The 21,758-nt window shown below is 52.3% G+C and overlaps 2 protein-coding genes across 2 annotated transcripts in view; both read left to right on the top strand.

Moving 5' to 3' along the window:
• The window catches only part of KIF6 (kinesin family member 6), a 417,010-nt gene extending 409,240 nt beyond the window's left edge, over positions 1-7,770 (top strand). Inside the window, exon 23 of the mRNA XM_045842819.1 lies at positions 7,561-7,770. Within this exon, the coding sequence (XP_045698775.1) occupies positions 7,561-7,770 (210 nt within the window). The remainder of the gene's footprint in view (positions 1-7,560) is intronic.
• Positions 7,771-14,667: 6,897 nt separating this feature from the next.
• On the top strand, positions 14,668-20,778 carry KCNK16 (potassium two pore domain channel subfamily K member 16). The gene is made up of 5 exons (XM_045843917.1): positions 14,668-14,880; positions 17,748-17,862; positions 19,126-19,292; positions 20,052-20,217; positions 20,531-20,778. The coding sequence occupies exons 1-5, from the start codon at positions 14,668-14,670 to the stop codon at positions 20,752-20,754; spliced, it is 885 nt and encodes a 294-aa protein (XP_045699873.1). The 3' UTR covers positions 20,755-20,778.
• Positions 20,779-21,758: the final 980 nt, after the last annotated feature.

The raw sequence follows: 21,758 nt of genomic DNA, 5'->3' as shown, positions 1-21,758 counted from the left end.
CACGTGCATGACGCATGGCCCTGGACACGTGTCCTCTCGGGCCAGTAACTGCAAGGATAACAGCCCCCGTGGCCGCAGGGGTGGAGGGAAGAAGGGGAGAAGAGGAAGCAGAGACGCCTCTCTCTGTGAATTTAGATACCTCTAAACTCACAGTTTAGTGAGTGGAGATGCCTTTTCAGAGGAGTTTACCTGTGAAGAGAGGAGAGGAGGCTACAGCTACAGGAAGCCGGCACAGAGCAGGAAGGATTTTGTTTTTGTTTTAAATGGTTTTGAAGACATTTATATACTGAAAGGAATGGTCAGTAGAACAAAGGAAATTGATGATGTGGAAAACAGGACCAGAACTGCAGGAGAAAATCTTTTGAGAAAAGTACAAGATGTAATTTCCAGGCCATGTGGAGAAAGAGGTTGGCTTTGGGGGCAGGGAGGCCCCCTCCCCAGAACAACTCATAAAAATCAACTGTCATTTCTCCCATCAAGAAGTCCACAAGTGAGCAATATTTTTAAGTTATGTTTACTCACCTTTTCTACACGTCATGGAGACTTTTTCATCCAGCCCTCTCAGAAGAGAAGAAACATGGACCCAAGGCCTGTGTCGGGATGGTGTCTCCCTGCCCCACTCTGCCCAACCGTGCATAAAGCTGGGCTGAGGGGTGGGACTCTTACTAAAATGTGTACAGCACATTACCAGTTATACATCTTTTATTTATATTATTCCATCTGATGCTTTCAACACTCCTGTAAGGTATATGGAGCCAAGAGTGTGACCTCCCTTTCGACAGGTGAGGAAACAGAAGCACACAGAGGTTGAATAACTTGCCCGGCAAACAAACGGCAGGGCCAGGAGAGCCCAGGACTTCTGCACACTCTCCGCTGGGCCCCAGGGTCTTAGAGCCACTCTGCTGTCCCTGTCGGTCTCTTGGCCTCCACCCTCCCTGCAGCTGGGGAGCTTTGTTCTCCAAACAAACAGCAGCCTGGAAGTCATTCATCAAAACAAACAAGTTCAAGGGTTCAATTTTTATTCTTAAGGGAAGAAAAATAACCCCGGGTTCTTAGTGACCATGGGGCTGCAAAGGAAGCTGAAGACAGGATGATAAAGGGTCCCTCTCCTGCCAGGTCAGGGCTGAGAGTCCAGCAGGTGCAGCCTCTCTGGACGCGTGGCAGATGGCCCCGGTCCCACTGCACAGCACTTTCTGCACAGCCCACTTATCAAGCCTGCCTGTCAGGCAAACACGCAGGCCGGGGCCCAGGCACCTTCCCCGGCCAAAGCAAACACTCCCCTCTCCCCTGGGCTCCCTCTGCTCTTAATTTAGGGGCCTGCCTGTCTGGGCTTCTTCAGCAGTGCTCATTATGGGGAATTTGTGACTATCAGTCTGGGAACAGGAGCCCAGAGAGGGTGATTTAACATAAGCCTCCCACCGGCTCTTAGACCTCACCAAAGCCCATGTGAATCTACTTGATTTAGGGTTCAAGGGAAAGCTGTGGAAAGTTTAAACCCCTGCCAGGGGCACCTGCGGACAGGTATATATCTCCCATAAGAGGCGTTAGTCATCCATGGTGCCAAATCTGCTGTTTCTAACTACCAAGGATGGCTTTAAAATCTGAGAAAACGAGGTTAAATCCTTTCTAGAATGTTTTTTTTTAATCCCCCTTATTTCCTGAGTTTGGAAGTATTTCCATCTGGACGGGAGCCTCAGTGTGACTCCCATGACCACAATGCCCGTTTCTCCAGCTGGTAGCAGGAAGAGGCTCTGACCAAGTGCCTCAGCGTCCCCACTGCCCCCACCCCATCCTCTCCACTCTAAGGAGCCTCCAGCTTTCTCTCCTTTGTTCTGTGTCCTTCCCTGTGCAATGGAAAGAACACGGAACTGGGAGGGAAGAGGCTTAAATGCTGGGGCTATCTCTGCCTTGTGCGACCTTGGCAGCCTCCCTCTCATCTGTCAAGTTCAGATTCCACCTTTGCCCAGTGGTCGGCCTCTGCCAAATAATGACCACAAATGCCAAGTGCCAGGGTGCTATGGGTGGGGACGTTGGCCTCTGTGGTGAGGTCTGACCACATGGTGAGGTGTGATTTTTTTTAATGGTTTATCTGTAGCAGCAGATAAACCTCCACTCTGGGAATCTACAGTCACAAAATCTGAATATAGACTGATAGCCCCATCACTTAACTGGGGCTCATAAAGTAAAATATGAAGCAAAAGCAGTGCCTTTTTAAAAAATATTTTTATTCATTTATTTTTAGAGATGGGAAGGGAAAGAGAAAGAGAGGAAGAGAAACATCAGTGTGTGGTTGCCTCTCACATGACCCCTACTGGGGACCTGGCCCGCAATCCAGGTGTGTGACCTGACGGGGAATCAAACCCATGACTCTTTGGTTCACAGGCCCACGCTCAATCCACTGAGCTACACCAGCCAGAGTAAAATGGTGCCTTTTATTTGGGGTTGAGAACCATGTCTTGGAGTGCTATGCCCTCTCAGCCCAAGTCAGTGTCATTTCTTCTCCACCCCATCCCCACCCCAGTCACTCCTGCACGCAAGTGTCTGTGGGGGCCAGTGAGAGCCCTGGGCTGGGAGCTGGCTCTGACTCTGCCCTACTGGCCCAGGCTGCTTGGTCAGTGGTGCAGAGGAAACATAAGACCAGAGACTTGGTCAGCAGCCACATGGCTGGTGGTGCCCTATACCTGCCCTCACCAATCCTTGGAACCAGAGACAGGAAAGCAGTGGGTCTCAGCTCCAGCTGTCCGTCAGAATCTCCTGACCCCACCCAGAGATTTTGATTTAATCAGCCACAAGAGTGGCCTGGGTATCAGCATTTCTACAGGCCCCGGAGAGGTTTCTAACCAGCAGCAGAGCTGTGAACCGGGGGTCCAGAGTGACTGGGACACATCACCGTCATGTGCTCTGGTGTGCCTGCTGGTCTGGTGTGCCTTCCTTCCTGTCCTAGAGTTGCTTCAGTGAGGACAGCTAGGAGTGGTTTAAAAATAAAGATCAGCTCTGTGAACAGTGAAGCCAGCCCAGGGAGCTGCACACAGAATTAGATCTGAAGGACCAAGGGCTCATAGCCTTGAATTTTTTTTCAACCTCATCCTCCCAGCTACCTCCCACATTCAATGTGTCACAGAGAATTACCGATTCTCCTTCAGCAACACCAGGCCAACCTCACCCACCCTCCCCGCCCACTGCCAGGTCCCCGTGGCCACATACCGGATGGCTGCAACTGCCTCACCCCTCCAGCTCTCCACCTTCTGCAGGTGGTTTTAAATAGTGTGTTCATTACTCTGCCCAAAAATCTTCAGAAATTCCCTTTTGCTCTTATTTTGAGAGCGAAACTTTAAGCAGATTAACTGCATGTCACTCACACCAGTTCTCCTCATACCTTAACGTGTCACTGAGACTAGAGGTTTTGTTAAACAGCAGATTCTGGTCCAGTGAGTCTGGGGGGCGGGGGGCCCAAGATTTTGCATTTCTTAACAAGGTCCCCAGTGATGCCCATGCTGCCAGTCCATGGGCCACAGGGAGAAGCCAGGAGCCATGCTGGCCACTTTGCTTTGTCCAGGTATTAGGGAGTGAGGAAAGCAAGGCCCAGAAAACTAACATGATTGTTCCAAATTTACGAATGTCACAGGTGGGGGACCATCCTGGCTAGAACTCAGGAGCTCTGGTTCTTAATCCAGAGAGCCCATCTCTGTGCCCAGCCATGGGAGGTGACAGGCATGGAGGGGACGTGATCGGGAGGAGCCAGGCTGGACTGTAACAAATATCTGGAGCGAAAAGCAAGGAGGGAATCCGTTGGAGAATGAAGTAGGTGTGTCAGTGAAAACCGTGGGGTGGAAAATGAGTGTTGGTTCTGGCTCAGAGAGATGAAACTTCAGCAAAGGGCAAAGAAGACTTCTTCCTTTAGAGCTTGGGGAGTAAATGAAGCCGCTGGCAGTCAGGGCACTGAGAAGTCCCTGGCGGGACACCCAGGGGGTGTGGCCTTCACATCCCACCCCTTGCCCTTCAATCTGGGTGAAGTCAGAGCCCCTTGCACAGCTTAACCAAGAGCATCCTGTCTCCTTTCAGGTTTCCAATAAGTGTCCAGCAAGAATGGAAGACAGATGAAGGCACCTCTTCTCGCTTACCCTGGCCTCAGAAGAGATCTGGGGGCTGCTGGGAGCAACTAGTGACTTTAATTTCAATGGAGGAGGCTGTGTTTCTTTAGGGGTGGTGTCCTGGAGGCTGTCTATGAGGCTGGGGCCATCTTTGCTGTGGGTGCTGGAGCTGTAGGCCGGGTCAGGCAGTGCCAGGGTGCTGGGGTCAGGACAAGGGATTCAGCTCACTCATGTAGCAGTGTTTCTCATAAACAACAGAGACCCTTTTAGATTATAAAGTAGTACTATTATAATATAGTGCAGGGGCACTTCACAGTGGTGGAACAGAGGGAAATAATAGTCATTTTTAGCTATTCACCAGCCCATTCCCCTGCCCCGCCCTTGGTGTAGAAGCCCAGGAACAGCCAGGGCAAGCCAGGTAGTGGGTCAGAGTCAACGCCAGGGCAGTGGGAGGCAGGGCATCTTGGTGACCAGTTCCAATCTCTCAGACCAAACCCTGTACCATCACCTCGATGTCCTGATGACCCCTAGGCAGTGCCTGAGTGATCTGTGTCTCCAGGGATCCCCCCACCCTGCAGGGTCAAAAGACACCATGGCACCCACAGAGCAGTGGATAGCTCCCAGGAGCTCTACAGTGTGGGCACCTTGGGGTGCTACAGAATTTGGTATGAAACTCCCACTCCCACTGGAGAAACAGCTGCCAGGAGTCTTGTCTCAGGGAGCCTCCCCACACTCCAGGCCCTGGCTCCCGGTGCAGATCCAGCAGAGGGTGTCCAACCCCTAGGAGGCATTGGGTGGTGGCTACAAGGGCAGGGGGAGGACAGGCACCTGGAAATGAAGCTCACAGAATAAAAGTGCTTGTCCACTGGCCCTGTTCTCTCTGTTCTATAGACACAGGACCTCGCCACCCTGGAGAGAGAGCAGAGAGAAAATACACTACTACTGGCATATTCCCTTCTTCTCAGGACAGGGTGGAGGAATCATGCAGGAGAAGACAGATCCTTGCATTTGAAAGCTGGACAGGCCCATAGAGCTCCTCTAATCCACACTCTCATTAACATGATTAGGAAGCTGAAGCAAAGGGAAGCCCTGGCTTTCAATTATATAGCTAGTTAGTGGCAAAAGCACCCTCCTTGGGGGGCTTCCCCTGACCACCCCGACTAGAAGTACCCCCTAGTTACTCTCTAACCCATGACTCTGTTTTACCTTCTTTATCGCTAGCTAACATATCATATTTATTGGCTTATTTTTTATGGCCTGCACCCCCCAACCCTTAGACTAAGATCTCCATGACACAGGGATCTGTCTGTCTTGCTCTCACTGTGGCCCCAGCACGAGTCAGTACTCAATAAATACTCCTTCAGGTGATGAGGGGGAGAATCAGAGCCCAGCTCTCCTGCTGCTGAGGCTGGCTCTGTGACAGAGGCCCCTGGGGCAGGGCCCAGTCCTTCTGGAGCATAATAACAACTGAAAACTAGACCATATATATATATGGTATAATATAAATATATACAAAACAATGGTTTTCAGATATTGGGTAAAAGGCAGTGGAGGACATTGGTACCCAAAAGAGAAACAAATGAGGTGGCCTTATGATTGCTACAACTTACTATCTGCAGTGTTCAGGCTGCCGTTCAAGAAGGGGGCGCCAGGGGGCATCTCCTAGTGGTTTCCTTGAATTTAGGAAATGGAGGGGGCAGTCTGGGGAGGCCAAGGTGGCTTAAATTTGCAAGGCAGAGTACCAGAGATGAGTCAGCTGCAGAGAGAAAGAGATAGAGATGGAGGTGGTGAGGTGAGGTGGAGGGCGCTCTCTGGGGATCTGCAGAGGGTACTCCTGAGTCTTCAGCTAACTGCTGACCAATGAATAAGTGTGAGAAAATCACCCAAGACTGGAGAAAGAACTAGCAGAAAGAAGGAGATAGATAACACAGGGCTGGGAACAGTTCGAGTTTCCAGCAGCCAAGCAGAGAAATCTCCTCACAAAAGGGTCGTTGAATACCAAGTTCAGAAGGGTGTTGCCTCAGAAATGGGTCCATGTGAGCCCCAGATGAAAGGCTGCTCTGGCCCTGCCTAACAAAGTTTGAAAAGCAAGCCTCAGAAGAGTCACACTGTTTCCAGTAAGTTTCCAAGTAACTCCACTGAGTCTCAGAACAAAACTTGAAAATATTTAAAAGAATACAAAATATCCAGCACCCAACAGTGCAGAATTCACAATATCTGATATCCAATTTAAAAATTACCAGGCATGCAAAGAAGTAGGAAAGTAGGCCCATAATGAGGAGAGAAACCAAGCGATACAAATAGAAACAGACCTGTGAATGACAGAGATGACAGATAAAGTAGACAGGGACATTTTTTAAAATGCGGTGCATATGTATTTAAAATATAGGCAGAAAGATGTCTGTTGTAATTCCTTCATTGTCAACATGAGTCATTGATCTAGACATTCTTTCAACAGGATATGCCTCCCACTGTCCTGAGTTCTAAGGAGTTGGAGGTAACCAAGACAGAGAAAGCACCAGCTCTCCTGGAACTTAGATTCTAATTAGGGACATAGACAATAAAGAAATAAACAAGAGAATCTGAGCTAAGGAGTGGGGTGGGATAGGATGGGCCTAGGTTCACTGGCAAAGTGGGCAAGGGTGTGAGAGCCAGGCAAGTGTGGAGAGGAAGGCAAAAGAGAAAAAGTCTTGGGACTAGGATAGCAGGTCGGGGGGCGTGAGAGGAGATCAGGCTGAGCAGTTGAACGGGAACGTGGAGCGTGGAAAAGAGGGGATCTATGGGGGATTTGAGTCATCTAAGAATATGGGGGAGGAAAGTCTTCCATGATGTGTTTCCAGGGGCTGCCTGGGCTTTAAGACAGAGGAGGTATAGGAAAGTCAGTGGTGAGTGTTGAAAGTTGAAAATGTATGTGTAAAACGTGGGAGGAGGAATAGCATTTCCTTTAATACAGGCTCTCTCTCCTGTGTGAAAAGTGGCCTCTGGATATGGCCCTGGGTGCTTCTCTCACAGCAAAGGAAGAGGCAGCACCCCTTTTTAGGGATCTCCATGGCCACGTGCCAGCCAGCAGGGCTGAGCCAGTTTTGTGCACACTGAAGGGGAACTCAGAGCCAAGAGCAGGCAGAGAGCTGGTTAGGTCCACCCTCTCTGTCCACTGAACTCCTTGTCTCAAAAAGGCAGCTCTTCCCCAGACCAGCTTCATTCCCCCTCTGGTCCCAGGTGTGAGATACTGTTATCATCTTCTCTTCAAGTAAACATCTTTTGGGTTTGCTTTTTCATTAGTGGCCTTAAAGCCAGGCAAGGAGATCCCCTCAACCATGCCTCAGAGGGCCATGAACTTTGAAGTGCCTTACTAGAAAGTTTCCGAGTCTCCCTCTGATGCCATCATGGCCAGCAATGCCAGACCTGTGGGCCACCCCCAGCCCAGACAAGGCCCCTTGTGGGCCTCAGTTTTCTTTTCGCCCTGCAGGGTGCTCTTCGGCTCCTGCATGGGGTTGACCAGATGCTCCGAGGTGCTCCAGGGTTCATGTCTATGGGATTGTCCTGGAGTTCCTTTGTCAGTCCCTGGTTCCAGGAGGACAGCCCCATGAGCCGATCACTCCTGCTGACTGATCGTTCCTTTCATGGCATTGCTCAAGATTGGGCCACCAGGGTGGTGCCAGTGTGCCACTCTGAGTGACCCTCACAGACATAGGACAAAGAACCTTTACATGTTTGTGATTAGGCAACAAACAAATCCATGAGTATCACTCTCCTACCATATATTCTGAATGTTCACCAACAAATCACTATACCTCACATGGACTCATGAATTTGGGACATTTTTTAATCAAATTGCTTATATAGACAAAAAATATGTACCAGGACTCCACATACCCAGGAGCAGCCATGGCCTTTTCTCTGATCTCAGTCCCCTGTTCATTCTCTCTCTCAGGCCCTGGGGAGGCTCTGCTCTTCCCTGGGGCTGAGATGAAGTCTGTCTTGGTCAACACCCCTCATCCACATCCTGGTCCATGTCTTCTTGGGCTTATTGCTGCTTTAGCTCCAAACTCTCTTGCTTCTGGGTCTTTTCCACAGTTTGTAGAGGTAAGGAGACTTAAGGGGCTGCTTTAATATGGAATGTCCAGTGAATTCCTGAACAATCCCTTTGCCTTCCTCAAATGTAGTAGCCACCAAGGGAAGGAGGCATGGTCCCCTCATTCTTGTTGTGCTCCCAAGCTGGTCAACTCCTTCACTAGGTTGCACAGCTGAGCTATTTCCCTGTGGGAGTTACAAACCACAACAACTCAGAAAAAGGAGTAGCCAACTAAGAGCCTGCGACAGACATTGGCAGTGCCCTGCCCATGTCCCCCAGCCCACCTGGAGTTCATGTGCAGCTTTTGTGGACAGTCTCATTCGTACCAATGGCTTCCTGTCCCAAGCACCTGTGTGTCTCTTCCTGAAGATTCTCTCGGCCACAGGAGCACCCTGGGCAGCCCGTGTGCAGGGCAGCTCGTGGTTCAACAGGTAACCTCCCCTGGAGCAGTCCTCACCCAATGAGGGGCAGGAGTGGCCAGATCCTTGCCGCCCTGAGGGACAGCCTCACAGTCTCCCAGAGGTCCTCAGTGGGAGCTGAGCCCCGGGTGCCCGCAGCCGTCACCTGCTCCATTACACACCGTGCACTGGCCCCTGTCTCTCTTCCCCATTCTCTTAGAGGCATCTTTTCCTGGGATCTCTTCCCAGATGAACTACTCCCATCCAAACTTTGCCTCGGGGTCTGCTCTGAGGTAAGTCCAGTTTAGGCAAGGGTGTTTATTTCAGAACCATGTGGGGCTCTTATAATCAAGCTCTCTGGGCTGGTGAAAACAAGAGCCCTCCCACCTTCAACCAGGGCCCTGCCTTGTGCTACACACTGGGGCTCCAGGGAAGGTCTCACGTGAGAGAGGAGTCTTGCTGCTAAAAAAAAATTTCTGAGCAAAATAAATAAAGCTTTGTCTGTTTGTTTGCCTCTCTGTCTGTTTGTCTTGAGCCTTTCCCTCCAATCACCCCTCAACTTTCCCCATCCTCTCTGCTGGTCGCACAGTGGGGCCAGACCTCCCCTGACATCACACTCTCTGGCCACGAGGGCAGACAAAGGCCCGCACAAACCTGCACCTGCACCGCTGCCTCCACACAGGACACGCTCCACACCCTGTGCTGTGGTGAGACCTCCCCAGCCCAGACAACCACAGGCAGCCCGTGTCACTGTCAGCCCATGGTGCCATCTGTTAGCTTGGCTCTGCCAGGGCAGCAGCATCTTGAACCAGGGCTCCTTCTCTCCCCTTGGGCTTTCCCTGCAGGGGACGCACTGGGGCAGGTGGGCCTTATCTTCTCCCCTGGGTTCCGGTTTGGAACGTGCCCTTTTTCATTTGTGCGGATATGTGCCTATTGAGTGGCTCCATAAGTGAATGCCGATGTTGGATGGTGGGGAGGCAGCCTGTCCTTTCCTTATCTCAGGACTCACCCAGATGGAAAGAGTCCAGGCCCAGCTGCTCTGTTTACTCTGCATTCTCTGCCCATTGTACATGAAATTGATCTGGGGGGTTTGTTTTTCTTCTTTTTCCTCCAATCTCCTTATTAGTTCAGCCTCAGAAAGTTCCTTATCGCGGCCGGATGTCAGGCCACACTCTGCCATCAGGCCTGGCCATGGTACTGTCCATTAATTGATTTTGCCCTCCCCTCCTTGGGAAGCACAAATTGGCTTTGCCCATTAGTGGCAATAATTCCCTGAAAAGGATTATAAATCATGACCTATGTCCGTCGGCTGCTCACAGTGGAGTGGGGCCCCTGTTGGGGAGGTGTCGGGCAAGGAGCTGGAACGTTTGCAGGGTAGAGGAGGCCCCAGCAGTCTTGCAGCCCTGCTCCTAAACCTGAGCACGTGAGGCCACAGCCAACCAGAAGCTGAGGCACGTCCCAGCACACACAAGGCCTCGATCAGCGGGCCTCACTAAATGAGTAAAGGGAGGGAGACAGAGAAAGGGGGCTCCCTCTACGTGGGCAGAGTGCTTTGAGAACCTCTCATGTTGAACCCCACCCACCAAACCCACCATGGTGTTGCCACCCTTTGGCTCTGTGGCCTTGGGTTTTCAGAAGTTCCCCACTGAGCAGGAAGTGCTCCTGGGGAAGACTCTGTCCTTAGCTCCAGCCCTGCTGGTCTGTGGGTGTCTGCAAGAACCTGAGTGTGAGAGGAGGAAGGGAGGGGTGCACCCAGAGAGAGCAGAGAGATGAAAAGCAGCCGGGAAAGGTGGGAGGAAGCCACAGTCTGGCTGATTTTGCCAGCACGTAGTAGGTTCTCAACAGGGACTGTAGTTCCCCCTTATCTGACAGGGATACGTTCTAAGACTCCCAGTGGATGCCTGAAACCACGATAGTACTGAAGTGTGTGTGTGTGTGTGTGTGTGTGTGTGTGTGTGTGTGTTTTCCTGTACATACTCACCTTTTCACTCAAAGGAAGCACTTTATGGCTTCTCTTTGAAACATCCAAATTGCCAGCATCGCTACTGTTGTGCTTTGGGGCCATCATGAAGTGAAATAAGGGTGACTTGAACACAAGCACTGCAACACTGTGACAGCCAATCCGGCAACCAACAGCCTACTAAGTGAGGAATGGGTGGGAGCATGTGCAGCGTGGAGCCGCTGGACAAAGGGGTGGCTCATGTCCTGGATGGGATGGAGCAGGAGCATAAGATTTCATCACACTACTCAGAATGGCATGCAATTTAAGAGTTATGATTTGTTTATTTCTGGAATTTTTCATTAATATTTTAAGACTGCAGCTGACCATAGATAACTAAAACCATGGAAAGCGAAACTGCAGATAAGGGAACACTATTGCCGTCCATAAATGCATGCAGTGCTGTGCCGTGCCCACAGCAAGCCTGGTACCTCTCCCTGCCCAGGGCCTGAGTGAGGGAGGGCTTCAGTGACGGCTGATCCAGCCCTCCCTCCTCCCCAGCACCTCACTGACGTCCCTCCGGCCCACCACGTTCTCCCATGCAGAGAATGCATTCTCTCGCCCTTCACTTCCTTCCACCTGGGAACAACCACCATCACCTGTGAACGGTGTCCAGACCTGTTGAGGATACTCAGGCTACAGAGGTTGCTAAGACCTTCCTGAGATCCCCAAACTTCAACCGATAAGCTTCCTAAACGGCACACAAGAGAATTCTTCACGTACTGAACTCCTCCAGTGCAATAAAATAGGATTTGATTATCACACAGCCTTGCAGTTCTAACTACAACTTTTGCTTAAAACCAGAAATTAATGAGTCTGTAGTGACAAGATGACAGCCAGCACTCTGTTGTCCCATTTCTCCAAAACACAAGGAAACACTAGTCCAGGGTGAGGTTTATGGCTCCGTGGCTTTCATCTGCCTCCAAGAATAGGCCACATCCCAGCTCAGTGCTGTCTGGGAAAGCTGTGGGTGTGCGGAGGGCTTTGTGCTGGGTGGCTGCAGATCCCAGGGGACCTCACGGAATGCAGAATCGGCAGGATTGCAAAGAAGGCAGCTGCCACCCCAGACAGGACCCCACCAAACTACAGAATGGGTGAGGTGTTGCGAAGGACCCCACTTGTTACTGCCTCGGGATAGTCCTTATGCACAGCCTCCATGGCTAGCCTGTATTTGTGGTCATTCTGGTTTTGGCTTTGGAGCAGAAGAACCCTATGTCACTATCACTCTCTTGGTCATTCCTGTACCTGAAAAGAGCAAAAATCCCCCCTTGTTTTTATTTTCTGTAAGGCATACCTGCTTCCCTCTCCCTCTCTTTCCCTCCCCACCCCCTTCCTCCTCCCCACTCCCATTCCAGAACCATAGTTACTTGTCCCGGATGTGCTTGCCACAGTGTGTGACTCCCCATAGTTCCTTCCAAGTGGCACCTGTACGTGGGGTGTCAGCTGACTGGGGCTAATCAGCTGAGGGTGGGGACTGACCCAAGGACAGCCAATCCTCAGCCTGATGTGGCCCCTGTGAAAGGGGGCTCTCAGACACACTGCCTCCTAGAGCATTTGAGCCAAGAAATGCTGAGAGAAGAAGCCCCTGGGAGCTGGTGCTGACCAGAAACACACCCTCCAGGATGAGGGGAAGGGGCTCCCCTGAGGGGAGGGGCAGGCACATTCCCAGTGGAGAGTGAGGAGTGAGGAGGCAGACCTGGTTCCTCCAGAACCCTGGCTGCTCCTGGCTTCCCACCACAAATTACTTCAATTACTTGAGATTTCGTGAGAGTGGTCCTATTCCTTCCAACTCAAATAAGCCTTGAACAATTCAAAACACAAAACCTCGTGTAACCATTGGAAAGTAATAGAATACCTAACAGTGGCTTAAACAAATAGGCTTTATGTTTCTAACATGAATAGAGAGCTAGAGACAGGTGTGTGCATGAATCAGCTGAGCATCTTTGCATCGTTCTTGACCTTTCCCTTGAGGACACAAGTTCACTCAGCAGGTGCAGTCATCTGCGCATTCAGAAAAGACAGGAAGAGGGCCACTGAGGCTGAACCCTTTGTCAGGAGAGAACCTCCTTGGCCTACTCTGCCCAGATCTAATTGGTCAGAATTGGGTCACATGGCCACCCCAGCAGCAAGGGAGCTTGGAAAGTAGGTGTCGATCCTTTAACCCCCTCCCCATTTCTGAGCCCCTCTCCCCCACTTGAGGTGTTCTTGCTTCCAATGGCCTGGCCTGCACCTGGGCCTCTCCAGTGGACTGTTCACAAGCTACTGGGGACATATTGCCTGCAAATGCACAGAGCCAGAAATGCCAGATGGCCAGTGTGGGAATATGAGAGCCCAGCTCCCCCGCCTCCACCTGGGTCTAACTGGGTGTGCTGGACCCACCTGGGCTCCTCAGGAACCAGGTGAAGGTGGGACGGCACGATGGTGCCTCCTCGGCCCCATTTGCCCCACTCCCTTATTGGTCGTGACTCACACACTGCTCACACACAAACCTCCTCCCAGGGCTGCTCCTGGGGACAGCAGGGAGCAGGATTATTGTGATGGGTGGGACCAGTCATGTTCCATTGCCTGACACGTACAAAGTGACATGTTCGCCAGGAAGGAAAGAAAGGATATTGGGCAGGCTACTTAGTGTCTTCTGCCAGAGCTCACTACAGAAAACATCAGAAAACACAAGCAGAGCTCCTGGAACCCTCACACACTGCTGGTGGGAATGTAAAGTGGTACAGCCACTTTGGAAAATGGTCTGGTGGGTCCTCAGAACATTTAGCATAGAGTAACCGTGTGACCCAGCAATTCCATTCCTAGGCACATATCCAAAGGATTTGAAAACATGTGTGTGCACAACAACTTGCACACAAAAAGTAGAAACAACCCAAACATCTATCAACTGAAATGGATAAATAAAATGTTGGCATATTCATACAATGAAACACATTTAGCCATAAAGAAGAATCAAGTACTGACATACTACAGTATGGATGAGCCCTAAAAACATTAAGCTAACAGAAGAAGCCAGACACTAAAGGCCACATACTGAACAGTCACATTTGTATGAAATGTCCAGAACAGACAAGCCCAGGGTGGCAGGCGCAGACCAACGGCTGCCAGAGGCTGGCAGGACAGGCTGTGGGGAGGGGAGCTGATAGCTAAAGAGTCCAGGGTTTCCCCTCGAGGTGATGAAACCATTCTCAAACTGATTGTAGGGATGGTTGCACAACTCTAAAAATGTGCTAAAAACCATTCAATTGTATACTCTAAATGTATGGTGTGGCATGTAAATCATATCTCAATAAAATTATTACAAATACATACATACATAAGCAAAATAGAGAAAGAGAAGAAAAGACCTTCAATCACACCCACTCAGAGCCAGCATATGCTTTTAACCTCTTTTCTATTCACACATATGTCTCACCAACACAGTATCCTCTGAAGGGAATCAGCTAAAGGATTTCAAGCAAGGAAAACTATCAGCAAAAGCTCTGAAGCAAATGCATCCAATTTGTTAGGAGCTCCAACCCTTAAACTCTTCCTCATTGAGAGTGTCATTTGTCTATTTGCTTTGCCCTGATTTGTTACCCAGTTTACTCATCCTCAATTCCCCCAATAGGCAGGTCAATTGTCCTGTCCCATTTTGTAGCCAAGGCAACTGAGGACAAGGTCTATTCACACCCAGTCTGATTTCTTCCCAGCTCCTAAGCTTGGGGGCTTGGAGCCATCATGGGTAAGAAGCTGAGGGCTGCCGAGGGGGCCATTCAGGCCTGCGCAGAGTGAGAGCATCAGGTTTGGCCTGGAAACATCCATCCAGCTTGGAGGCAGAGGGTGACGAGACACGATGACTTCAGGAGGAACCAGTAGGTCTATTCGAGGGGTCCATTCCATTTGCTGCTCTGTATGGAAAATAAAGGCTGGGTGGGGGGTGGCAGCCTGTTTGCACTCACGGCACTTAGTGCATCCAAGCTGAGCTGCACTGTTCAAACAGACTCCCAGCCACCTGTGCAGAGGAGGGCAAGGCAGGCAGGAGGCTGCTGCAGGTCCTCCACGCACTTCCCGCTTCTCCTCCCAAAGCCAGCCCCACAGACCTGGCAGAGTCCTGGCCACACCATGCCCCACACTGGGCTCTGCCACTGCTGGGGCAGCCGGGTGCTGCCCCTGCTGCTAGCCTACATCTGCTACCTGCTGCTCGGAGCCATGGTCTTCCAGCTGCTGGAGAAGCAGGCGGAGGCTCAGTCCAGGGATCAGTTTCAGTTTGAGAAGCTGCGCTTCCTGGAGAACTACACCTGCCTGGACCAGCAGGCCCTGGAGCAGTTTGTGCAGGTGAAGGGGAGTGCGCTGCTGTGGGATGGTGGGTAGAATGGGGGTTCGGGTGGCAGGTCCAGAGCTACAATCCAGGACCAAAGCCCTGTTTGGAAGCAGAGGGTGTGGGAACAGAACCAAGGGAGACTTAGGGCCAGGTCTAAAACTGGAATGCGGTGACATTGGCCCCAAATTTCCTCACTGAGAAGGTGGAGATAATAATCATATCTGTGCTACTGACATTCAACAGCAGATTAAAAGCACTTTCTAACTGGCCTCTTGCTGCATAAATGTGAACTGAGCTTCAGCATTTCCATGCTGTGCGAATTTCCTTCCCCCACACTCCTGCACTTCCCTGCCCCCTACCCCAGGCCGCTGTTCCTTCCACACTCTCCCCAGCTCACGTCCCTGTGCTGACCACACTCGGGCATGGCTGTGGGTAGCAGACACAGAAAAAGGCCGAGAGGAGCCACCACATTGGCCGTCCCCAGGCTGGTTCCACCTGGAGCTGGGCTTGGTGAGCACAGCCAGAGCGACTGAGCTCCGCCAGCCCTACGCCCATGGGAAACTCCCTCTGATAGCAGGGCGGGTCACCCCTTGCCTGGACCCCTCCTGCTTCCCTGCACAAACTTTGGGGCCCCAGAAGGCTCTCTCCAAGAAACAAGGCAAAACCTGAGTGTTGTCGGGGAAGGTAAATGCATTCAAGACTAGGGGGCGGAGTGAATGACGACACTCACCTCAAAAAAACAAGCCAGGTGCAGGGTCATCACAATGATCATTGGTATTTGTTGAGCATTTACAATGTGCATTAAACAGTGGAGAACAGGGTCACCATGATGGGGCTACACTGGTCATGATCCATCACCTGAGGCCCAGTGTTTTAGGGGTTTTCTCATAATCACCTACATTATCGCCATCTCGAGTTTGTAGGTGGGAACTGAGGCACAGAGGGTGGCGTGTGCTGGCCAAGGCTGAGAGAACTCACACCCAGGCTGCTGCTCTTCACCACACAAATGTGCCGGGCAGCATGCAGCCCAGAGCAGCAGTTCTCAGAGTGTGGCCCCCGAGACCAGCTGCTTCAGCACCAACCACCTGGGAGCTCGTCAGAAATGTCAGACCCACTGAGTCAGGAATGCCGATGCCCACTCGAGATGGGAAACAGCTGGCCCAGAGGATGGGTTGACTGTGAGAGACCTGCCCCGGCCCTTTCTTCCAGAAAATAAGGCCCCCAGCCTCAGGGTTCACTCGCCTGCCCCCCAGCAATACAGGGCTGGGGCCACAGCACCTGTATCAGGACTGAGAAAGATTCAGAAGACGCTCAGGGCTCCGGGAGGTATGGGGTGTGGATAAGGGAAAGGCCCTGGAAGCCTTGGCCTTCCTTCTCCCTCAGCCCCGGGTCAGAGGCAAAACCCAGAGGGTGTGGGAGGGCTGCTGGCTGGGTGGGAAGCTCTGCAGAAGAAGGCTTGACCGCGGCCCTGAGGGAGGTGCCACTGACTAGCCCCAGCCACCCGGGGCCTCCCCAGGGCAGCCAGGACATCCCTAGGTCCTCAGCCCCTGAGGAGGGACCTCACTTGCCCGGGGACGTCTAGCTGAAAAGCAGAACTCTGGGAAGAGATTCCAGAACACACATCACTGTTCAAATCACAAGGGAAAAAGCCATAAACAATACTGCAGGCAGTATGAAGGGCTGACGCCATCAGGAAATGAGGTCGAGGTTCACAGGACCAGAGTCTGGCTTTCCCCACCATGCGTTCTTAGAGAAGGGCGGAGGGTCCACGAGGGGCACCCCAATCAGCATGCTCAGTGACATCGAGGCCCCTCCTCAGCGGGATGGAGAACGTCAGGGGTGGGGAACGGTCGGGGTCCAGGCAAGTGTGGCTCCCAAGGGGGAGGGTCTCCAGGGATAGGGTGTGTTCCAGAATGTTCCATCCTGGTCTGTCTGGGTGTGTGGGAAAGAGAGGGAGGCCAAAGTCCACATGTGAAGAGGCCAATTCTGCCCAAGTGAGAAGAAGCAGACAGCCCGTGTCAGGACCCCTAACCGGCCTGGCCCAAGGGGACTACCCGACCCTGGCCAGAGCTCAGTGGGAAAATGGTTCCCACAGGAACTTGAGGCCGGAGCTGCCCCCTTCCCCACTGACTCTTGCCTGCCTTTGGATCAGGGAGCAGATGGGGAGGGAGCCCTGCCCATGTCCAAGAGGGCTGAGCCCAGGAGCAGAGGAACTTGGCTTGAGTCTACAGGGACGGGTTCAGGTTCTGTAAACACACACTCAACACACATACACACAAAGCATTCAACATACACATAAAGCATGCATTCACCTGCAACACAGCAACATACACACAGGAGACCTTTGCCCTGGCCTCTGATGGAATTTCTCTTGTAGGCCTGGGCTGATGCTCACTAGGGGGCAGCAAAGAGCCAGGCTACCAGCTCACTGGAAGCACAAGGAACCCTTGGCCCCATGGGAAGGCAGCCCCTTGCCTTCCCAATGGCCCCTAAACCCTGTGTTCCCAAGTTAAACCCTTCCAGGAACATCCAACCTGAAATCTTCCCATTGCCATAACAACCCATTTGCACCTCACCCTGTTGGCCTCAGGCAGCCTCTCCCACCTGGTCCATTCCTTAAGCATCTTCTGCTTCCTTAGACCCATTCCCGCCCACCAGCTCATGCATGCAGCCCACGCTGCAGTCAGTCCTGGACAGAGGACAGACAGTGCATTTGGAATCCAGTGACCTTGGGCAAGGAGCCACCGTGAGCCTTAGTTTCCTTTCCCATGAAAGGGAAATGAGACTAAGAATATCACTAAGTGAGGTGACAACAGAAGCACCTGCTGAGAACTTGGCCAACAGCTGGTGCAGTCAGCACCCTCTTCCTGCCATCCCGTAGGTCATCATGGAAGCCTGGGTGAAGGGCGTGAACCCCAAAGGCAACTCCACCAACCCCAGCAACTGGGACTTCGGCAGCAGTTTCTTCTTTGCGGGCACAGTCGTCACCACCATAGGTAACGGGCAGGGTGAAGGAGGGCTTCCCCCCTCTAGGTCTGGGTTACCCAGAAGCAGGTGCTGAAACAAGGATGTGGTTTTTCTAGGAGACAGTTCCATGAAGCACCAGTAGAGAAGTGGGAAAGTGAAACAGAGAGAAAAAGCAATAAAGTTTGCATCAGTGAGCAGGTTACTGGGCAGGGCACCTCGGCTCCTGCCCACTGGGGACCCTCGGAGAGGCTAGGTAGAGCACATCCTCTGAACAGTTCCTGTGAGGGGTGAAAAACAAGGGGTATTTATCTCCTAACTCCTGCCCTGGCTGGTTGAGAGCTAATCCTGGATGTATTACCTCTCTAACATTTTGGACCTGCCTACAGACCTAGTGAACTCCTGCAGCAGAAAAATCTGTCAGGTACAGAGAGATGCAGGGACCTGGGGTAGGAAGTCATCTGTGTGTGCAGGAACCGTGCACAGAGCTGTGGGTGATATCCCAGGGGTTCCAAGGGGACAGGGCACCGAGAACGTCTGCTACACCCCTCAGCCAGAAAACACTCCGCCTCCCTCAAGGAAACCCCCATCCATTTAATCAAGGCCAGTTAAGTCCAACGCCTTCTTTGAGCCCTGGTGACACAGGAGGCAGAGGAAGGAGTAGGGGTGGGAGGACACATACAAACTTGGATCAGACCCAGACTCAGCCCTCAAGGAGCTTCCAATCCCATGAAGAGGAATAAGATAAACACACCAAAAACAATAGTACATGCCTGGCCAGGTGGCCCAAGCTGCTGGAGAATCATCCCATTCACCAGGGGGTTGTAGGTTTGATCCCAGTCAGGGCATAGGCCTGGGTTACAGGTTTAATCCTCAGTTGGGGTGTGTTCGGGAGGCAGCTGGTGGAGGTTTCTCTCTCTTCTTCCCCCTCTCTTAGAATCAGTGAACATATCCTCTGGTAAGGATTAAAAAAAATAATACAAGGCAAAGTAGATAATTAGATAGGAATGACACAAAGCACTGTGGGGAATCACACCTAGTAGGGAAGAAAAGGGTGGCAGTCAGGAGGGCTTCCTAGAGGCAATGTCATTTCAGAGAAGCCTTGAAAGAAAAGCAGGAGTCTTATAAATAGAGATCATTCTAGCAGAGAATGGGAAGAGTGTTCATGAGATCAGAGGAACTTCCTCTCCTCCCTGCAGAGATGTTAGAAGACCACCACCCTCTGCTAGAGTCTGTGGGGGAGGCAGTTCTGAACTCTCTCTTCCCCACATTTACACTCTCCTCCTCCCCTGCAGGATATGGGAATCTGGCACCCAGCACAGAGGCAGGCCAGGTCTTCTGTGTCTTCTATGCCCTGGTGGGTATCCCACTCAACGTGATCTTCCTCAACCACCTGGGCACAGGGCTCCGTGGCCACCTGACCACCCTCGAGAGGTGGGAGGACCAGCCCAGACGCTTCCAGGTAGGACCCCTCCCTTCCTGAGGCCTTGCTGTGACAGAAGCTGTTGCAGGTTGATCCTTCAGAGGCTGACACCGAGATGGGGTGTGGCAAGCAGGCACTAGGTAGGCACCGGTGGAAGAAAAGGACAGGTCAAAGGGAGAGTTTCAATGCGATGCAGGCTGGGCAAAGACTTGGCCTGCCTTCGAGGAGCTCTGCAACATGTGCCAGCATCCGAGTTGTCCTGCAGCAGGCTGAAAGACCAGAACTTCCTGGGAAGGCATGTCCCTGAGCCAGGCAGTTCTCTGTAGCTGCCATACATCCTGAAGGAGCTGACAGCTGGGTGCCTCCTGCTGACAGCAGGTCAACATGGAGCATCTCTATGGTCATTGCAGAGCTTCAGATCCTTTCCTGTGGTTGAAAACAAACACCAGACCCAGACCACCCAGTGTGCCCCCAGTGCCCACCCCATTGGCCAGGCACACTAGGAGGACAAGGGCGCAGAAGAATCTGGGACACCTCAGTACAAGTGGATCTCCCAGCCCAAAGGAATCTCCGAATTCTAACTTGACCCCTAATGCAGTCCCCCTGACCAAATCTTTCCCTAAGCTGAGCAAGATCGTTCACACAGGTATCTAAGCCCCACCCCAAAGGTCTGCAGGGCAGGAAAGGGACCTAGCTATGACCCAGCCCCACTGCCAAATTCGCCCCAGATACCCCCACTCCATACAGTCCCCGGGCCTTCCAAGTGGACTCAGAGACAGACGCCCTTCCTCCCTCCAGCTACTGCAGATCCTGGGCCTGGCTCTGTTCCTGACCCTGGGGACTCTGGTCATTCTCGTCTTCCCACCCATGGTCTTCAGCCACGTGGAGGGCTGGAGTTTCAGCGAGGGTTTCTACTTTGCCTTCATCACTCTCAGCACCATCGGCTTCGGGGACTACGTTGTTGGTAAGAACGAGACAGTCGTGTATCTCAGGGTCAAAGACACCAGGACTGGGGGGATAGGGAGATGTCAATGGGGGTTCCTACTGAGGATCAGGCAGCCCCTGGATTTTGGAAGAGATGAGTGATGTCTGAGGCTGCTGTGGATTTTCACAGCATTCTGCAAAGCTGCTGGTGTGGAACTTGTCACCTTTCCCCAGAAGCCTCTGTTGCTGATCCTTGTTATGAGGAGGCTAGCAGGACCCCTCTGGACCTGGGGGGTAGGGGGTAGCTGTGCCCACAGACCCCTGGCAAATATCATGTCCCCCTTCCCTGCCAGGCACGGACCCCAGCAAGCATTACATCTCAGTGTACCGGAGCTTGGCAGCCATCTGGATCCTCCTGGGCCTGGCATGGCTGGCGCTGGTCCTCCCATTAGGTCCCCTACTTCTGCACAGGTGCTCCCAGTTCTGGCTGCTCAGCAGGGACCTCGGCCTCAAGGAAGAGGGAGTCCCTGAGACCAACGGGCTCTCCAGATCTCAGAAGATCGCAATCTCTACATGAGGCCCCCCCAGTGGCCCCTGGAGCCCCTCCCACCTTCCCCAGCCCAACCCATACCCCCTCTGGACTTCCCACCCCACCTCTTCCTCTCCCAATCCACTCATTTCCCAGCCGGGACTGGTTGCTGGAGCTCACTGGAAAAAGAAAGGAGGCAGGCATGTCTAAGAAAGTAACAGAAAGAAAATGTCAAGACAGCATCAATGGCAGATGTGTGTGAAGCAAGATGTATGCCATTGTCTCAGAGCCCCTGCCCTTTTCTCCTCCAAAGTGACCAGGCATGGATCACTGTGGCTAAATCCCCATTGTCTTACTCACACCCCCTCCCAGGAGACCTCATACAGGACGCAAACAAAGGGTGACTTTACTTTTGCCTCATTGGACACGTGCACTGGTCTGGGCCCCACTATGTGCCGGGCACTGTGTCAGGCTCTGGGGTACAAGAAAGAAAGTTCCTGCCCGCCACGTGCATTTAGTTGAGTGGAAGGACTGGCCAGATAGAGAGGCAACCCCACCCAACCCAGTACTCAAACTGCTATGACAAGGGCAGACCAGGCTATGAGAGAGCCCATGGGAATGGTTGGCAGGGAGGGTGAAGGAAAGGAGCAGGGACTTTGACACATCTTAGTGCAAAAAAGATCTCTGCCCTCAGGAAGCTACACTGAGGGGCAGGCAAGCTGCCTGTCAAAGCCTACCAGGGCCCCTTGCCTAGAAGTCTAGAGCTGTCAGTGAACAAGGCTTACGGGGTCTTGGGTGTCCCTCCCACATTCCTGGTCACGGTCTCCCTTGGCTCCCCCCACAAGGCGCCCCTTGACATCATCACCCTCTCTGGGGTCCTGTCTTCCTAAGAGCCTTTTCAAACACATGTTTCCCTGGGAAAATGAAGAGTCCACAGATCCCAGAAGACTTTCAGGAAATGAGCTCCACAGAGGCACAGCCTCCCCTTGGGAACAAGTTCTGCTGCATGGCCTTTCTTCTGCCAGATTGCAACACCTCTGGCCAGAAGGAGA

Source organism: Phyllostomus hastatus, unplaced genomic scaffold (assembly GCF_019186645.2).
Source record: "Phyllostomus hastatus isolate PE091 unplaced genomic scaffold, TTU_PhHast_1.1 phas_contig_40, whole genome shotgun sequence".
NCBI classification, from domain to species: Eukaryota; Metazoa; Chordata; class Mammalia; order Chiroptera; family Phyllostomidae; genus Phyllostomus; species Phyllostomus hastatus.
Note: the sequence above shows the minus strand (reverse complement) of the source record. Positions and strands in the feature narration are given on the sequence as shown.